Source organism: Cupressus sempervirens, chromosome 8 (assembly GCF_028749045.1).
Source record: "Cupressus sempervirens isolate cs-2001-9-10 chromosome 8, ASM2874904v1, whole genome shotgun sequence".
Classification (NCBI taxonomy): Eukaryota; Viridiplantae; Streptophyta; class Pinopsida; order Cupressales; family Cupressaceae; genus Cupressus; species Cupressus sempervirens.
The window spans coordinates 556,699,412-556,720,322 of NC_143125.1; the positions used below are offsets into that span (position 1 = coordinate 556,699,412).

The following is a 20,911-nucleotide window of genomic DNA, read 5'->3' on the forward strand; positions in this document are numbered from 1 at the left end:
TTTATATTTGGATTCGAGGTTTGTGACCTAGTCTGCAAGGTCTGGTCATGATTAGTTTAGTTGATAGAATAGAGGAAAGAGGAACTTAATGGTAAATTACTAGTTTGGGCAATGAGCTCTTCTTACAATTGAAATTGCATATTTGGACAGTGGGCTCTTCTCGCATACATTGTACTACAACTCCTAATACTATTGGAATATCCTAACAAGGATTCAAAGTCTCCTAATAGGGACTCTATGTACTAAATGTTGTAATAGACTCCTAACAAGGTGCATTTTTTAACAAGAAATATTTATATTAGTACATCATCTTGTGGGCATCATTCCCACTAAGCTTTTCCCTCTAATCAAGGGTTTCCCTAGTTAACATATCTAGAGTAAATTATCTATGTGCATCTTTTTTGGTTGATGTTTACTCTGGTTGAATGGATAAGATTGTTGGATAACAAATTAATCTCCCAACCCCCCCACCCCCCCCTCCCACCCCCCCATTTTTCTTTGTATCAGAGCATGAGGTCCTTAAACATAAATTTTAACAACTTTGGGAAATCCATGGCAAGCACGTTCAAGAAAGATAGTTCAAAGTTCGATGGATCTGAGATATTGAATCTTGACAAAAACATCAATATCAATATCTTTCTTGACAAAAACATATTCTTAACAACATCAATGACAATCATCACTAAATTTTTTTTGGAATCTTTTATTGAGGAAGAAAAAGATCTTTTTATGTGTGACGTGAGAGCTAGAGAAGAACTATTGACTACACTTCCTAAAATTGAATACAATCAGGTAAATACACTTGTTACTTTTTGTTTGATTTTGAAAGCTTTGGAAACTAGTTTTGAAGGTGATGAATAGTCTAAGAAATTGAGGCTAAAAAATTAAATTTGTGGAGTTCAAGATGTTAAAATGATGGAAGATGAATCTATAAGATCATATGTAGGTAGAACATTAGAAATCATTGTAGGTATAAAATCTCATGAAGGAACCAAATATTTCACAAAGGAGAAATTGCTTGGAAGACTTGAAGTAGTTAAGAATGATCTTAGGCAATCTAGAGAACTGACAAAAACAAAAAAAATTCAATGCGGTGAATATTTGACCTAGTTTATCAAGGAGCACAAGTGCTAGAGGAGACTTTTCTAGTAGTAGCATTTATGATCAGAACAAAAGGATTGAAGAAGTAGTAAACCTTCTAGTAAGAAGAGAAATAGATGGTAATAAAATATTTGAATGTTGGACTTGCAATGGATTTGATCATGATGCATCTAAGTATCCTAAAAGAGAGAAAAAAGTATAAAGGAAATTACAAACCTAGAAGAGATAGAGAGTGTCTTTAAGCAAATGAAGAATATGGATCTAATGAAAAAGTAGTAAGTGCTAGTGATGATGAAATAGGATTTGTAGCAATTAAGAAGAAAGCCTAGAGAAAATAGCTTTGGTATTAGAGGTTGGAAAAAAAGCTAATTAGATGATTGATAGTGGTTGTTCATATCATATGATTAGTGATATGAACAAGTTTGTTAACTTAAAAAGTGAGGCTAGAGGCATTGCCAAAGTTGGAAACAATGCAACATGCCAAGTTAAAGGTATTCGATATATAACTCTTGATGGTAAAACTAATACTGGAGATGCATATTTTGTTGATGGTTTGAAACACAACCTTCTAAGTGTTGGACAACCACTAGATAAAGCTTATCAGTTGTAGTTCACATAAAAGACATGCATGATCAGAGACAGAATTTGAAAGGTAATTGGAAAAAGAACCATAGCTAGATATAATGTGTTTCAGTTGAATTGTGCTAAAATGACATGTTTGGTTGCAAAGGTAGATGACAATTGGTTATGACTTAAGAGATTATGTCATATAAAATTTAACAACATTGTTAAGACTACTAGTATGTTTGTAGTTAGAGATTTTCCTAAGACTGTAAAACCTTCTAACACAATTTTCAAAGAGTGTGTTTTGGCAGAGCATAACATAAATTGTTTTCCCTACAAGAAGTTTACTACTACAGAAAAATTAGAGATTTTACACACATATCTTAGTGGTACAACAAAGACTAAAGGAATATATGGTGAAAGGTATTTCATAATTTTAGTTGATGACTTTTCTAGAATGATGTGGGTTACATTTCTTAAAGAAAAATCTAAGGCATTTGATAAGTTTGAGATATTCAAGAATAGAGTTGAGAATAAAGAAGACATGAATATTAAATGTATGATATCAAATAGAGGAGGAGAGCTTAATTCAAATGAATTTAACATGTTTTGTGAAGAAAAAGGAATCAAAAGACATTTAAGAGAAGTTGTGAATACAACAATCTATACTTAGAATGGAGTATAGGTCGAGAAAGACATAAACAACAACATTTATTAACTATAGTTTGGTCACTCACCTATAGTTAAGCATTTCAGAGATTTTGGTAGTAAGTGTTATATCAAAGAGATGAAGGTATGTTTCTTGGTTATTCATTGAAAAGAAAGAATTATAGATGTTATAATTAGACAAATGAGACTATTATGGAGAGTGAAAATGTAAAATTTGATGAGAAATTTAGGATACACAAAGGTATATTTGACTACAATTCAAATGATGATGTTGTTACTAAACTAGGGAATGATCACATAGTATTTGATACTAACAATGATTTTTAGAATGAAGTAGAGCCAAGATTTGAGATAACAACTCCTACTTTAGGAAAGAATATGACAAAGAATCATCCGCCTAAGTAGATCATCAGAATCAGAGATAAAGTTGTGATGACAAGAAGTAGAGTCAATTAGGAACTATGTTTGATATGTCAAGTTTAACCTAAGAATGCAGATGAAGCATGTAAAGATGACTATTGGAAGCAAGCTATGAAAGAGGAATTGGATCAAATAGTAAAGAATGAGACACGGGAATTGGTTCGCTGATTAGAAAACAAGAATGTGATAAAACTAAATGGGTATTCAAGAACAAGATGAATAAACAAAGATAAGTTGTAAGGAAAAAGGCAAGATTCATATGTAAAGGTTACTCAAAGAAAGATGGAATAGACTATGATGAGACCTATGCACCTATGGCAAGAATAGAAGAAGTAAGGTTATTCTTAGCATAAGAAGAACATTTGAAATTCAAAGTATATTAGATGGATGTCAAGTTAACATTTTTGAATGGAGAACTTGAAGAAGAGGTATACATTGAACAACTTGAAGGCCATCCTTTGATAGATGAAAAGGATATAGTATGCAGATTGAAAAAATCATTGTATTGCTTGAAGGAAGCACTCAGAACCTAATATGCAAGGTTGGACAAGCATTTGACAAAGCTTGGATATAGAAAAGGTGTGGCAGATAGTAATCTCTATTGTAAAGAAATTGATGATGGACTAATGATTTTGGTATTTGTTGATGATAGAATGTTTGGAGGAAATGATGAGGAAAATAAAATGTTTTCAAAAGAAATAAAGAAATAATTTGAAATGAGTATGATAGGAGAAATGAAATATTTTCTAGGATTAAAGAATCTATAGAATAAAGAAGGAATCTTTATTTCTTAGACTAAATATTTAAAAGATTTACTGAAATGGTTTGTTTTGGAAACATGTAAATCTATTGGAACACCTATGGTAACTAGACACAAGTTATCAAAAAAGGATGAGATACCTACTATTGAGTAGAAGAAGTTCAGATCTATAATTAAAGGTTTTCAATATTTGACTCACATAAGGCTAGATATAGAAAATGTTGTTGGAATTGTTGCAAGATTTTAATCTAGTCTTAGAGAAGCACATTATGCAGTAGTCAAAAGGATATTTATATACCTGAAAGGAACACATGAGTTTGGATAGTGGTATGATAGATCTAATTATTTCACTCTAGGTTCTTATACTAGTGTTTCTTGGGTAGACAATATGGATGATAGAAAGAGCACTAGTGGTGGACCCTTCTTTCTTAGAAGAAGATTGGTTTCTTGGCTAAGAAAACAATAGGATTTTACCTCACAAAGTATAGCAAAATAAAAATATGTTGCAAAAAAAACAATTGTAAACAAGTTTTTTGGATGAAGTAGATGTTGAATGATATAAGGATAGAATTCAATGAACCTATTTTCATACATTGTGATAACACAAGCACAATAACTATGTCTAAGAATCTAGTGTTTCATTCTAAGACCAAACACATTTCTATCGAGTATCACATGTTGAGACATAAAGTTGTAGAAAAGGAAATAAGATTGGAGTATGTGAGCACTAAAGAGTAGATTTTAGATATATTTACTAGGCCTCTTCCCAAAGAGACTTATGAGTATTTGCAAGGTATGCTAGAGGTTATGCCTCTTCCTACATCAGAGTAGAAGATGAAATGATACATCCATCTAGTGTAACAAAGCAACATTATTTTTCTGGACCAGATGTTGATGTTTCTTTTATGGGGGAGCATATATGATGGAAAAAATCACCTAGGACTCTTTTTGGACGTTGTTTTTGAATAGTGTCTTTAGGCTTTTGAGCTAGTGAGAATTAGTTGTTGTAGATTTTGATGGACGATGAAACCTTTGACATTGATGTCAATGGGGGAGAGGATTAGAAAGAAAAATAAGCTGGAAATCTAGCAAGAACAAGTACAATATGTTCATGAGATGTTTAATATTTTGGGAAAATGTTTGATGAGGAGGATTTGAAAAGAAAGGTTAACAGTCTTTAACTATAGGTATTCTTGGAACTAGATGTTTTTCATCTATGTTACCATCAATTCCAAAGGGGGATGTTGTTGGAAGCATGAATGGTGATGATATTACTATGGGGGAATATTGCAGATGCTTGGCTAGATCATTATCATGATGATATGTTGCATTCATGACTGAGTTTGTCATTGATGTCAACATAGCAGTTATGTACAGTATTCTATAGAAGAACAATAGAAAGATTAAGTTGGTACAAATAACTATTTGAGTATTTATGTAAGTTTTGTTGATGTCTATTGTGAGATAGAGTTTAAAGAGGCATGTTTTGGTGAATTTGTTATATTTCTTAGCATAATTGTTGTTTTGAGAATCAAGGTTTAGGATGTGAAGAAGAAATTTTGATGATGATCTGCTTAATCTCACTTGTCATAATATTTCATGTATAGAAAGTTATTCAAGTTTCAAGGAAGAAGATTAATGTTATTGTTAAGTATAACATGTTCTTAATGTGCTCCGATAATAATTAATTGAGAAGGTGTAACAACTAACTCAAGAAATTATTTTATGGATTTTGTATAAAGGAAGGACATCTTTCTTTATCTTATAAGTACTATATGTGTAATGCCACACAAGACATAACCAAAAAAATATAAAACAAAATACAATTCCATAAACGCAATAAATTTTTTTTTTAAAATCATCTCAACACAAATTCCAATATAAGGACTGAATCACTCTTATATAGAAAAGTTACCAATGAAAAAGAATATCGTCCAAATACATTTTCATTACAATAAGAATACATAAAGAGTTCAGAACTATAATGAAATACAATTTCATTTCTTGACACCTATGTCCAATATAGGAATCCTAAATATTGATTCAAAAAGTAACTTCGATAAACATCCTTAGCTACTTGAAACTCGAAGCACCTAAAAACCACACAGAAAGCAACATAACACAAATAGGGGCTCAGTACATACTGAGTTTAAAAGTGAAATCCATCTGCATACATGTTAGTACAAACATATAGATATCCAAAAATAGATTTCTAATCCATCTAACATAGTGCAAATTTGGTAATAATATGCAAGAAATAAACAATTACTTTGCATTGCTAAATTAAACCTGCACTAAGAATAACTCATAAATGAAACATATATACTCTGAGGTGTCATTGTTATGGCACTAAGTTTTTGCATCAAAATATGGTATGCTCTTAGTCATCATATAATGGTATTCTCTATTTTACTTGTCATTGACTGAATAGAGACATGCCTTTTCTCCGTACTTAACCATATAGGTTTAAGTCATAGGTAAGGCCAATTATCTTTAATGTGAAATTAACCCACCCAATTTATTTTAAATTTATCACTAAATTAATTAACTGAATAGGATAAACCAAATTCACCCACCTTGATATATGTTCATCACAGCTATTCTTAGACACACTTCAAACATATTTACTAAGAATGTACATGTAATGAATAACTATTTAATATAACCTGTAATACTACATTCTTTATCAAATTGAAACACATTCTCTTCTGCCAATTCCGAAAGTAAACTTAGGTCATTACAACAATAGAAACCAAAACTATAATATGACAATCCCATAAATATAATTAAACTGACTTAACCATTTAATGAAATTTATCAAACCTTAATACTATATAATTAAATACGGCTGATATAACAAACTAACTTATCCTTCATAATGACTAAGATATTAAAGTAATTTATGATAATAATGAAATTTCAATAATCACACATCATAAATTCACCTTTTTATTTGAAAAACAACTTTTCTGTTCAACAATGAATTCTAGCAGTTCTATAATCAAATATGTAACAGAATACATCTTTCAAAATAAAAGACTTCTATTTTAAAGCATTTAATTTCAATGAAAATGTATTAAGGCTAATGAAATAATTCTTATCCATTTATGCATTCTTGACAGATTACCTATCTTCAAGGTTTATTCAATATTTATACAAAGATCAAAGACAATGATGTCGACTTAACATCTGTATATATATATCATCCTAATGAAAATTATTTTGTTTCACAAAAAGTTTTCATGTAAATCTTTCTACACTTTACACAACTATTTAACAATATGTCAATACCCTGATTATATATGTATGTTTATTTTCAAAATTACAATTTATATGTTATGTCAAAATATCATTCCTGTCAGTGATAAAAAATGAACAGAATACAACTTCCTTTGAAAATCTTTAACAAAGATCAACTAATGCTTTTAACATGTTTACTGTCGACTATTCTTACTGAAATTAATACAACCTAAGTTCCATATTGACATTAAAACCAACTGTATACAATATCATCGAGCCTTAATTTAATAATAGAATTTCCAAATCAAATTTCATTTGCAACACAAGGCAAATGTTTGACAAAATGTTGTTGCCTTCAATTCCTACTAACAAAACTTCAGAAACAAAACCTCACTGTCTACGAATGGATTATAACTGCTATGCACTAAGATTTTGACATCCTAAATACATACGGTGAACATTGTATTCATTCATGGATAACATAAACACAAAATCCCAACAACACAATGTTTGAAAACTCATATTGCTCGATATCCAAATATGGATACGTGCAGAGCTCGACTCCAATTGTCCAACCCTACATATACCCACACTTGGGTATTGACAAGTGTAACTTAAAATTGAACTTCCCAATTTCCTTAAAACAAAATTAACACCCATACTAGTAAAAGGGTAAAGGTTAGGAACTACCCCCCTACCTCAAAACTCAGCAGATGAATAAAAACGTTCAACTCAGAGCTCCAAAATTTTGCTTGACTCCGAAGCCCCAATCAGAAAAAAATCTCCACAATGTAAGACAATTGAAACAAAATTTTCAACCGCAAGAAAACTTCCATTGAGTTCCCTTTTGCTCAATTACATAAGCAAGAAAATCCTTCCAACAGAAACCCCATATCTTGCTGGAAACCCGGCAACAACACACACAGCTGTTACTCAAAATAGAGGAAAAAGGCCCAAATTCAGGTCATTTCCATCAAAATCCTCTTTCAAATAGCAAAGGCCGACATTCCTTCAAGGATAGTAAAGCCTCCATAAAAGATCATTTAATAAATCTGCAACTCCCAAAGAGTTGTGCATACAGCTTTCCTAATAGCCTCCGCCATTTTGGCCTCAAAAAAACAATAAACATTTTTTTTTTTACCTATTCAAATCATGCGAAACCCTCTAGTGTTTTATGGTAAATGGTTTTATTCAAATATAAATAATAAGTGCATAAAAAAATCACCCCCAATGGTTATAGCCATAGTATTTAAACATTGCAAGCTCCCAAAACCATTACTCCACACAAGAATTTATGTGAATATATGTGCGAATATCTCATACCTATATTTATATGAATTTTGTGTGTGACTTGTCAAATTATCCCTTTATATAAATATATTCACATGTCAAGCACTTAAAGGAATGGAATGAATTTCTCAAAAATAATAAAGATAGCAATATACCTGAGAAATTCCTAATAATACCAGAATGCATTTGTCATACATGTACCAGATATGTTTTCTTTCCATCAGTAAGATAAAGATTAACATCTATATAAACATATACACAGTTACATAAAAACACAAAAGAGTTTTACAAACATCCTTTTAACATTATGCTCACAATCTAATATACTTGCAGAAGAATATAAAAGTCAAATGTACCAATACATAAGTTATACCAGATCAACTTGAAGATACCAATTCTGATTTTCACAAGCATAGCTATAACTAGAAATCCTACAATTACAATCTTGTAACAAGAATTCCATGAAAACATTAATTCTAATCAAAACCTAATTCAGTTCAAAGATCAAATGATGTATTTCAAAGTCAACACTACAACTAAAACAGATCAGCTATAAACCCAAGAGCATTCCAATTGCAATGCAAAAGCAATATCCAAAATATATGTATCTCATAAAACCAAAACTAACCTATCTGATATAACAAAATAGTGTACAAAATGTAAAATCTCCTAGCCACAAAACTTGTGTCAAAACAACATCTGAAGTGAATAAAGAGAAACAGGAAGAAGTAGGGTCAGGCATGACACCCTCCCCCACTAAGGTTCAACTTTCTCCTAGAAGTCAGCAAATAAATGTGGATGAGCAGCTCTCATCATTTCAATATCCTCCCAGGTAGTAGATGCTTCATCATTGGGGTCCCATAAGACTTTTACTTGCCTTATTTCTCTTCCTCTTAAACTCATAGTTTTGCTTTGCATGAAAGATTCGATGGCAAAGCAAGTTTGTAGGCAATAGGTCCAATCCATTCCAGAATTTCAAATGGACCAACAAATCATGGTGCTAACTTGGACCCCTTTCCATAATGAATCGAACTCTTACGCGGCCTAATCTAGAGAAACACTTTATCACCAACCAAGAATTGACGGTCGATTCTATGCTTATCAGCATATTTCTTCTGCCTATCCTGAGCAATAATAAGGTGCTCTCTGATCCTCTTAACCTGCTACTCCAAATCTAACAACATATCAGGTCCTAGAAGAGTCCTATCCTCCAAATTGTCCCAGCTAAGAGGAGTCCTACATGTCTTCCATACAATGCTTGAAATGTTGCCATACTTATGGAACTGTGATATCCATTGTTATAAGCGAACTCAACCAAGTGTAGATACTCCTCCATTTATTCTGTCTATCCATTACATACATCCTAAGCATGTGTTTCAAAATTTGGTTGACACGTTCAGTTTGTCCATCCATCTCAAGGTGATAGGCTGAACTGAAATTCAGATGAGTACCTAACTCTCGCTGCATGGATTTTCAAAGAGATGAAGTAAACACTGGATCCCTATCAAACATAATCTTTTGAGGAATTTCATGTAACTTAACTATTTGTTCCATATATACTTTGGCAACCGTTGCTGCATTATAGGATGATCTAACTAGAATAAAATGAGAAACCTTAGATAAACAGTCCACAACCACCATGATAACATCATTCCTTCGAGCTGTCATAGGCAATCCAGTAATAAAATCTATCGAAATGGTGTCCCATTTCCATTCTGGAATATTATGTGGCTGCAATAAACCTCCAGGGTGCAAATGTTCAGCCTTAACACGCTGACATTCCAAGCATCTAGCCATGAAGTCTGCTATGTCTCTTTTCATTCCAGGCCAATAATGATGTTGCTTAAGGTTAGCATGCATTTTCTTGACACCTGGGTGAGCTGAATATGGTGCCTTGTGTGCTTCAACCTTAATTAAATTTCTCAAATCCCCTAGCTCAGGAACATACACATTCCCTCTATATAGTAGCAAACCTTTAGGATTCATAGAATACCCCTCAAAATGTCCTTCCAAGATGTTGCCACTATCCATAATAGCCTTAACATCCTGATACCAATGATCTACGGAAAGGTTCTGTAAGATCCTATCCTTAAGATCCACAGAAAGAATCAAAGAAGATAGTTCATGTCGCCTTCGGCTAAGAGCATCACCAACCACATTCTCCTTCCCTTGCACATATTTAATCTCAAAGTCATATTCACACAGGAATTCCATCCATCTTCGCTACCTAGTGTTGAGGTCTGGTTGCATGAAAAGATACTGAAGACTTCGATGATCCGAATGTAACTCAAAACGTTGACCCAGAAGAAAATGCCGCCACTTGGTCAAAGAATGCATAATCGCACCAAGTTCGAGATCATGAGTAGGGTAATTTGCCTCATGACTCTTAAGTTTTTAGGACTCATAAGCTATAAAACATCCCTCTTGCATTAAAACTGCCCCTATGCCATCCAATGATGCATCAGTGCAAACCACGAACTCCTTAGCTGAATCAGGGACTGCTAGAACTAGTGCGCTGGTCAAACATTCCTTTAGTTTCTGAAATGCTACCTCACACTCAACTGTCCACACAAATTTCTTCCCTTTTCTCTGAAGAGATGTGATAGGATGCACTATTCTGGAGAAATTTAATACAAATCTACAATAATAGCAAGCTTGCTCCTCGGATACATTCGTAGGTGTTGGCCAATCTACAATAGCCCAAATTTTGAATGGATCCACCGAAATTCCATCACCAAAAATAATATGTCCTAAGTAACAAATCTTTGATTTGAATAATTTTCACTTTTCAAGATTGGCATACAATCTATTCCTACGAAGGCATTCCAAAACCTGCTCTAAATGCTGCTTGTGCTCCTCAATAGTGTTGGAGTAAACCAAAATGTTGTCCAAAAAAACCACCACAAGCTTGTGAAGGTAAATTCTGAACACACCATTCATTAGACTCATGAACACAAAAGGTGCATTAGTTAACCCAAAAGGTACCACTGTGAACTCAAAGTGTCCATACATGGTGCGAAAAGCTGTCTTATGGATATTAGCTTCCTGGATTCTCAGCTGATGATATCCAGATTTTAGATCAATCTTAGAAAAGATTGAGATGCCCTTGACTTGGTCAACCAAGTCATCAATTTGAAGCAAAGGATACCTATTCTTAATAGTGACTTTGTTCAACTGTCTATAATTGATACAAAGTCTTAAAGAACCATCTTTCTTCTTGACAAAGATCACCGGAGCACCCCAAGGTGAAACACTAGGACAAATCAAACCTTTTTCCAAAAGCTCTTCCAACTGAAACTTAAGTTCAACCAGCTCTTGAGCTGTCATTCTATAAGGAGTCTTGGAAATTGGTTCCGTTCCTGGCACTAAATCAATCTGAAAATCAATTTCTCTCTTCGAAGGTATCCCAGGAATCTCCTTAACAAAAACATCTAAAAAGTTTTGCAAAATAGGATGATCGAGAGAAGAACTCTTAACTACTGAATCTTCTAAGTTATTTACTGAAATGGCAAACAAATTGCAGTTTTTTTGAGCACACCTTGCCAATTGCTTGGCAAAAATTGTCCGCAAAGAGATAGGTCTCTTGATTCCTGTGATAACTTTGGCTGATCTAGAATCATCAATGCAATAGATTGACTTATCTTTGCAATCCAAAATAGCTTTATGGTGTTCTAATCAATCCATACCCAAAACTATGTCATATAATCCTAAAGGTATAACCCTAAAGTTTAGTGAAGTTGAGAAAGATTTCATACAAATCTTACAGTCATGAGCAATAATATCAACATTTACCTTAGAACCTGATGCTAACTCCACTTTCCATCTATTCCTTTCCTTAACCACAGGTATATCACAATGTGCAACTAAAGTAGAAGAAATGAATGAGTCTATAGCTCCTGAGTCGAATAAGATAGAAACTTCCGTACCTTGAGTATTACCTGGAGCTTCTATAACCGAGTTCTAGTGTTCGGCCTGCTTCTGATCCAAAGTTGCAAAGATATGATGGTTCTTGGAAGAATCACCAACTGTCACTTTAGACCTAGCTGGCTTAGGTCCAACCTTCAGCTTATCCCAATTAGGACACTGAGACTGATAGTGCCCTAACTATCTGCAATGAAAGCACTCAACAGATTTCTTGAATCCCATATTCTGACCATAAGGTTTAGGAGATGGCTTTTTACTCTACACACTCTGAGGTGATTGAAATTTCTTAGGCCATGCTGAACCTTTGGAGTTCTTATCAAACTTCCTCTTCTTGAATTTTCCACCTAAAAATCTAGTTTTCGAACTACTCTGTGGAGGCTTCTAATTCTTACTGACATCCGAAGTAGGTGAATTCATGCTGGTTTTGTAAGCAGCCCCATGATAACCAGACTTTATCTCAATTAACTTTGCTCACTCTGAGGCTTCTTACATAGTCAAAGGTCAGAAAGTTCTCACTTCCTCCCCAATTTTGGGCATAAGCCCTCTGATGAAATGTTGTATCATGGCCTTATCATTTTCAACCCATCCAAAAAACTTCTAAAGTTCGAAGAACCTTTGTTCGTAAGCTTCCACTGTAGAGCCAATCTGCATGATCTGAAAGAACTCCTCAGCACGGGCCTGATGCCAATATTCAGACATGAATCTCTCCTTGAAGTGCTCAACAAAAAGTTCCCATGTGACCAGGGAGATATCAATGCCAAGCTTTTCCAACTCCTGTTCCCACCACAAGGAACCAAATCCTCTCAAATGCATAACTATCCATCTAACCTTCACGTTACTCAAGTAATGGTGTAAGAAAAAACATTGCTCAATATTCAGCAGCCAAGCTTTTGCCGCTGTACCCTATTTTTTACCATAGAACAATGGTCCTTTCATCTTGGATAGGTCCTTGAGTTGAGCTCTTGCCACTAGATTTTCTTCTATAGGAAGATTAATGCCCTACACAAGAGGTCTCCTATCATTCACTCCTGCACTAGGAATCTGGTTATTAGCCTCAATATTATCATGACATTCCAAGATTCTCTAAAGTACCAAAGCCTGGTCTACCTGATTATTCTAGTTGTTACCAACCCCAGCATTCTAATCAAACTGATCATTTCTAGCATCATTCTGGTACCTAGGACCTCTACCACAGCCCCTGCCTCTTCCTCTGCCTCTGCCTCTGCCAGCAAGGTCATCCTCAGGGATACAACATCCTTGAATTCCTCTAGTGATGGGAGGCATGATAGCAACCTAAAAACAAAAATCTATTAATAACGCATCGATGACGGGTTAAACCCTATAACCCAAAAGTCCTAGTTATACTGAACCTGGCTCTGATACAAAATGTAATGCCACACAAGACATAACCAAAAGAATCTAAAACAAAATACAATTCCATAAATGCAATAATTTTTTTTAAAAAAAATCATCTCTACACAAATTCCAATACAAGGACTGAATCACTCTTATACAGAAAAGTTCCCAATGAAAGAGAATATCATCCAAATACATTTTCATTACAATAAGAATACATAAAGAGTTTAGAACTATAATGAAATACAATTTCATTTTTTGACACCTATATCCAATATAGGAATTATAAATATTGATTCAAAAAGTAACTTCGATAAACATCCTTAGCTACTTGAAACTCGAAGCACCTGAAAACCACACAGAAAGCAACATAACACAAACAGGGGCTCAGTACATACTGAGTTTAAAAGTGAAATCCATCTGCATACATGTTAGTACCAACATATAGATATCCAAAGTTAGATTTCTAATCCATCTAACATAGTGCAAATCTGGTAATAATATGCAAGAAGTAAACAATTACTTTGCATTGCTGAGTTAAACCCACACTAAGAATAACTCATAAATGAAACATATATATTCTGAGGTGTCATCGTTATGGCACTAAATTTTTGCATCCAAATATGGTATGCTCTTAGTCATCATATAACAGTATTCTCTATTTTACTTGTCATTGACTGAATAGAGACGTGCCTTTTCTCCATACTTAACCATATATGTTTAAGTCGTAAGTAAGGCCAATTATCTTTTATGTGAAATTAACCCACCCAATTTATTTAAAGTTATCACTAAATTAATTAACTGAATAGGATAAACCAAATTCAGCCACCTAGATATACGTTCATCACAGCTATTCTTAAACACACTTCAAACAGATTTACTAAGAATGCACATGTAATGAATAACTATTCAATATAACCTGTAATACTACATTCCTTATCAAATTGAAACACATCCTCTTCTACCAATTTTGAAAGTAAACTTAGGTTATTACAACAATAGAAACCAAAACTATAATACGACGATCCCATAAATATAATTAAATTGACTTAACCATTTAATGACATTTATCGAACCTTAATACTATACAATTGAATACTGCTGATATAACAAACTAACTTATCCTTCATAATGACTAAGATATTAAAGTAATTTATGATAATAATGAAATTTCATTAATCACATATCATAAATTCACCTTTTTATTTGAAAAACAACTTTCCTGTTCAAAAATGAATTCTAACAGTTCTGTAATCAAATATGTAATAGAATACATCTTTCGAAATAAAAGACTTCTATTTTAAAGCATTTAATTTCAACGAAAACGTATTAAAGCTAATGAAATAATTCTTATCCATTTACGCATTCTTGAAAGATTACCTATCTTCAAGGTTTATTCAATATTTCTACAGAGATCAAAGACAATGATGTCGACTTAACATCTGTATATATATATATATATCATCCTAATGCAAATTATTTTGTTTCACAAAAATTTTCATGTAAATCTTTCAGCATTTTACACAACTATTTAACAATATGTCAGTACCCTAATTATATATGTATGTTTGTTTTCAAAATTACAATTTATACGTTATGTCAAAATATCATTCCTGTCAGTGATAAAAAATGAACAGAATACAACTTCCTTTGAAAATCTTTAACAAAGATCGAACTAATGCTTTTAACAAGTTTACTGCCGACTGTTCTTACTGAAATTAACTACAACCTATAGTTCCATATTGACATTAAAACCAACTGTATACAATATCATCGAACCTCAATTTAATAATAGAATTTCCAAATCAAATTTCATTTGTGACACAAGACAAATGTTTGACAAAATGTCGTTGCCTTCAATTCCTACTAACAAAACTTTAGAAACAAAACCTCACCATCTACGAATGGATTATAACTGCTATGCACTAAGTTTTTGACATCCTAAATACATATGGTGAACATCGTATTCATTCATGGATAACATAAACACAAAATCTGAACAACACAATGTTTGAAAACTCATATTGCTCGATATCCAAATATGGATATGTGCAGAGCTCGACTCCAATTGTCCAACGCTACATATACCCACAATTGGGTATCGACAAGTGTAAGTTAAAACTGAACTTCCCAATTTCCTTAAAACAAAATTAACACCCATAACAGTAAAAGGGTAAAGGTTAGGAACTGCCCCCTACCTCAAAACTCAATAGATGAATAAAAACGTTCAACTCAGAGCTCAAAAATTTTGCTTGACTCCGAAGCCCCAATCAGAAAAAAATCTCCACAATGTAAGATAATTGAAACAAAATTTTCAACCGCAAGAAAACTTCCATTGAGTTCCCTTTTGCTCAATTACATAAGCAAGAAAATCCTTCCAACAGAAACCCCACATCTTGCCAGAAACCCAGCAACAACACACAAAGGTGTTACTCAAAACAGAGGAAAAAGGCCCAAATTCAAGTCATTTGCATTGGAATCCTCTTTCAAACAGCAAAGGCCGACATTCCTTCAAGGATAGTAAGGCCTCCATAAAAGATCATTTAATAAATCTGCAACTCCCAAAGAGTTGTGCATACAGCTTTCCTAATAGTCTCCGCCATTTTGGCCTCAAAAAAACAATAAAATTTTTTTTTTTTACCTATTCAAATAATGTGAAACCCTCTAGGGTTTTATGGTAAATGGTTTTATTCAAATATAAATAATAAGTGCATAACAAAATCACCCCCAATGGTTATTGCCATAGTATTTAAACATTGCAAGCTCCCAAAACTATTACTCCACACAAGAATTTATGTGAATATATGTGCGAATATCTCATACCTATATTTATATGAATGTTGTGTGTGACTTATCAAATTATCCCTTTATATAAATATATTCACAAGTCAAGAACTTAAAGGCGTGGAATGAATTTCTTGAAAATAATAAAGATAGCAATATAGCTGAGAAATTCCTAATAATACCAGAATGCATTTGTCATAAATGTACCAGATATGTTTTCTTTCCATCAATAAGATAAAGATTAACATCTACATAAACATATACACAGTTAAATAAAAACACAAAAGATTTTTACAAACATCCTTTTAACATTATGCTGACAATCTAATATACCTACAGAAGAATATAAAAATCAAATGTACCAATACATAAGTTACACCAGATCAACTTGAAGATACCAATTCTGATTTTCACAAGCAAAGCCATAACTAGAAATCCTACAATTACAATCCTGTAACAAGAATTCCATGAAAAAATTAATTCTAAACAAAACCTAATTTAGTTCAGAGATCAAATGATGTATTTCAAAATCAACACTAGAACTAAAATAGATTAGCTGTAAACTTGAGAATAGTCCAATTGCAATGGAAAAGCAGTATCCAAAATATATGTATCTCATCAAACCAAAACTAACCTATCTGATATAACAAAATAGTGTTCAAAATATAATATCTCCCAGACACAAAACTTGTGTCAAAACAACATATGAAGTGAATAAAGAGAAACATGAAGAAGTAGGGTCAAGCATGAAAATATGAGATGATTGGAAGTAGCACAAATAGAGGAATGCAAAGTTAAGAAGAGAATGGTAGAGTAGAAGTGAAGGAAAATTCATTACTGAGGTTTTATTGTGTGATCCAAGGTTTGATATTTGGATTTGAGGTTTGTGACCTAGTCTACAATGTCTGACAATGATTGATTTGGTTTACAAAACATAGGAAAGAGGAACTTAAGAGTAAATTACTTTTTTGTGTACTGAGCTCTTCTTGTAATTGAAATTGCATGTTTGGGTAGTGGGCTCTTCTTGCATACATTGTACTACAACTCCTAATAGGGTTGGCACAACTCCTAATAGGGTTGGAATCTCCTAATAGGGATTGAAAGTCTCCTAATATGGATTGTATGTACTAAATGTTGCAATATACTCCTAATAGGGTGCATCCTCTAAAAAGGAATATTTATATTAGTACATCCTCTTGTGGGTATCATTGTGGCCAGGGTTTTCCCTGTAATCAAGGGTTTCCTTAGTTAGCATATAAAGTGAAAATTTCTATATGCATCTTGTTATGGTTATTTTTTATTTGGTGGAATGGATAACTGGTTCATACCTCCCTGCCTTGCCCTCTCAATTACCTTGGTGAGCTATTATTTCTAAGACATTATTATTTTATGAGAAAAGATATTGCATAAAGGATGTTGGAATAATTAGATTAACTTATAGTGAGGGTGAATCAGTTATCCAAAATCAAGATATAAAAATAAAACTTTTAAGTACTTAATAAATATATTTGCATGCATTGATTAGATCATCAGATATCCCAATCGTTAATATATTACTATTCTAGGTTAAATAAACTTTGTAGAAATGTAAACATAAGTTAACTCAAAATCATTCACAAAATTTAACACAAGGATTTAAGATGGAAACCAAATTTGGGAGAAACCACTAGTAACATGCTACTAATTTTTACTAATATGAAGTGAGCCCTTTAAATAGCCAACCTTGTTAAAGGTTACAATACACATTGTTCAATGTGACCTTGATTAAAGTATTTGAGTCACCCTATTAGGAGTGGACCTTGTTTGAGAACTTTAGAATATTCCATTAGAATATCACCCTATTAAATAATTTACTCATGACTATTAGGTTAACTTTAATCCAAAGGATTTATCCAGACTGATAAAATTGTTAGAAAGTAGTAGTAGTACTTGATATGATAACATAAACAACTCAGTTGTAGATTTCAAATCTCTAATTTAGTTCTCAATTTTGCTTGGCATTCAATCTTCTTCATCTCTGATGGCTTCTTCACCCTTAGCCTTCACCACTTTAAGCCTTCTTTCTTGGTATGCCAACTACATATCCATTCCTTTGGCCACCATATGAAGAAACACCTTAAGACTCCTTGTCTTTTTTGTTCACACTTTGATATTTTTCTTTTGGCCTTGTATCCCCTTATATAGTAAATTTAGATCTCTTATTTCTTGGTCCTAAAAAATTTATTAACTTTTAGTTACGTTAGATTCATTAAATTCTTCCTCATTAATATTATGTTACATCTAGAAACTTCTGTTATAATCCTTATTAAATTCATTTGAAAATGGTTTATCTTGAATTTTGCGGCACCATCTCATCAATCTTACCTTCAACACACTTGAAACAACTCAAGAAATTAACTTTGTTAGATCAAATCTATCAAATCTTTGATTATACTCTTTATGCTATCACTTGGACAAAATTAACTTCTAATGCTCGATCAACACTAGGTTTCTTGAGATACACTATATCTTCACTTGGCTAACATGATAGTTTACTAACTCTAAATGCATACTAAATTTCCTCAACACATGTTATATTGGTTTGAGATGGTTTTGAAATTTGAGTGTTATTACACTTAACTACTTTCTACATTAACATGACAAGTATACTTTGTATGCTAAGCCATAGTGTGTGCCGAGTTAGATTTCCAATAGGTGCTAAGTGACTTTAGATGCCAAGCATTATATAAGTGCTAAGTGATATATATGTTTCGATTCATAGTTGATGTTGAGAAAGTTTGAATGCTTCATATGCCAAGTAAGCTAGAACTATACATGTGCCAAGCAAGAAAAAATGTAATAGATGCCGAGCAAACTAGGACTATATATGTGCCAAGCACTAGCAGTCTAGTATGTGTCGAGTAACACAAAATCAACATATGAGTTTGTGCCCTCAAAAACTTAGATGTAAGCTATTTTTGGAGATGACATAGAAGGATTCTGAAGGAGAAAAAGGATAAGAACAAATATTTTACATTTCCTATGCAATCAACATGTAGCTAGTCAAAATAATGGAGAAGGCATGCAACCAATGAGAACAATGCAAGGAATGTGTGAGAACTTAAGATTCAATATGGATTGTAGATCCATAACTAACCCTAAGAGTGCACAATATTTAAAAGGAGATAAAAAACCCCATTGATTGTTTGAAAGAGAATAGTTTATAGGAAAACTATAGAGAAATTCAGAGTGAAAGTGAGAAAGACTTAGAGCAACAGAGCAGCAATTACATATCCAATTGAATAGAAAAGTACAAGGGACAAGGGACACAATAAAATATTAGATCTTAGAGGATCAAGATCATAAGGAGTAGATCAAGTCCCTAAAATCAACAATTAAAGATTGTAAAAAATCAGATCAAAGGTTTCTAATAATCTCTAGTCATTGTATTAGATAGTGAAAACCCTATGCTGATAGGTTAGCTTAACAACTATTTTGTAGATCCTTTGAAGAGGTGACTAAATCCTTTAATAGGATGAGACTTCATGAAAAGTGTTTGTAAATCCTCTAGCTACATCACTATTGAAATAGTGTAAAGCCTTTAATAGGGCAAGCCTTTCACAAGGTAGACCATCAGAAGTGGTCAAACAATTATTTCTATAGTGATTTTTGTGGGTATCATCCCCACCCCAGTTTTTCCTTCTTATTCCTAGAGGGTTTTTGGGTTACCAAATTTGGTGTTATGTATGTTTTTTGCATGTGTTTGCTTTATGTTCACTTAATTTGTTTACATGCATGCATATTATTTTTAGTTATTCGATTTAAAGGATTAGAAAAGTTTAAAGTGTGATACTTCTAATTCCCCCCTCATCCCACACACTCTCAGAAGTACTCTTCCCATTTTGAACATTCCAACAATTGGTATTAGAGCACTAGGTTCTCACAAGGAGAAGCATACTAGTTTAGAGAAAAGGTCTAAAGATGGAAGTCTTAAAACTTGGGAAGATCATAGATAATCAAGTGACTGATGTACACCTCACTCTACACAAATTGGAAGAAGCTAGAGAAGAATTTAGAAATTCCTTAAAAGAAGGAAGGATATAGCCATAGCTGAAAATGACATACACTACAAGGAGATTGATACCACACAAGTGTTTTCCAATAGATATTCCAATGAATTTGATGCAACAATAGAAAAAATTATGGAGAAAAATAGAGTAGAAGCTAAAGAAATCAAATTACTTAGGATTGAAAAAGAATCACAAGCCATAATGCTTTGTGAGGTGACTGAAAAAAAGAAGAGAGCCATTAAAGACAAAGCCATGATAGAAGATGACAAGAGAAATCTTACCAATAGACTAGAGGAGAAAACAATAGACTTTGAAAGGATTTCAAATATGCAACTAGACACCTTAAGCCATATGATGAATGCTCATCATGAGCTAAACATGAAGGACATTGAGATCTCCACTTCGAGAACATACAATGAATTGAAAAGAGAGAAGGAGATAGTAGAAAGCTTCAAAAAATCCGATAAGGGTATCAAGTACTTTGAGCAAGTACTAAAATCACTACGGACTAGTAATGATATTTTGGGACTTGGTTACACTAGCACTAAACAAGGAGAATGATGCAGAAGCATCCAAAGGTATAAGGGCAATCCTATGTCACCCAAAAAAAATACCTAGATATAGTTTCAGTTTCATGTGTTTTCATTTCTAGATACCCATTTGGGTCAAATAAAGGTTCCAACTCTCATAATTCCTCTATTAGTGTTCTGGGTTAGAGTTTTTAATCACCTTGGGATATGTGTACATGCTAGAA

At 33.0% G+C, this 20,911-nt stretch overlaps 1 protein-coding gene across 1 annotated transcript; it reads right to left on the reverse strand.

The window, feature by feature from the left end:
• Positions 1–7,609: 7,609 nt before the first annotated feature.
• Positions 7,610–13,206, reverse strand: LOC149543635 (uncharacterized). The gene is made up of 3 exons (XM_089795821.1): positions 13,146–13,206; positions 9,787–10,212; positions 7,610–7,680 (listed from the first exon to the last, which is right to left on the reverse strand). The coding sequence occupies exons 1-3, from the start codon at positions 13,204–13,206 to the stop codon at positions 7,610–7,612; spliced, it is 558 nt and encodes a 185-aa protein (XP_089651947.1).
• Positions 13,207–20,911: the final 7,705 nt, after the last annotated feature.

What these genes read in the sequence shown, in the direction of transcription:
- LOC149543635 (XM_089795821.1), bottom strand. Translation starts at nt 13,206, where the DNA reads ATGACCTTGCTGGCAGAGGCAGAGGCAGAGGAAGAGGCAGGGGCTGTG. An exon ending in GGCTGTGGTAGAGGTCCTAG is followed by an intron (nt 10,213 to 13,145) that starts GTACCAGAATGA and finishes AATATGTGCAAG; the next exon opens with GGAAGGAGAATGTGGTTGGT. An exon ending in TGAACATTTGCACCCTGGAG is followed by an intron (nt 7,681 to 9,786) that starts GTTTATTGCAGC and finishes TTTGAGTAACAG; the next exon opens with CTGTGTGTGTTGTTGCCGGG.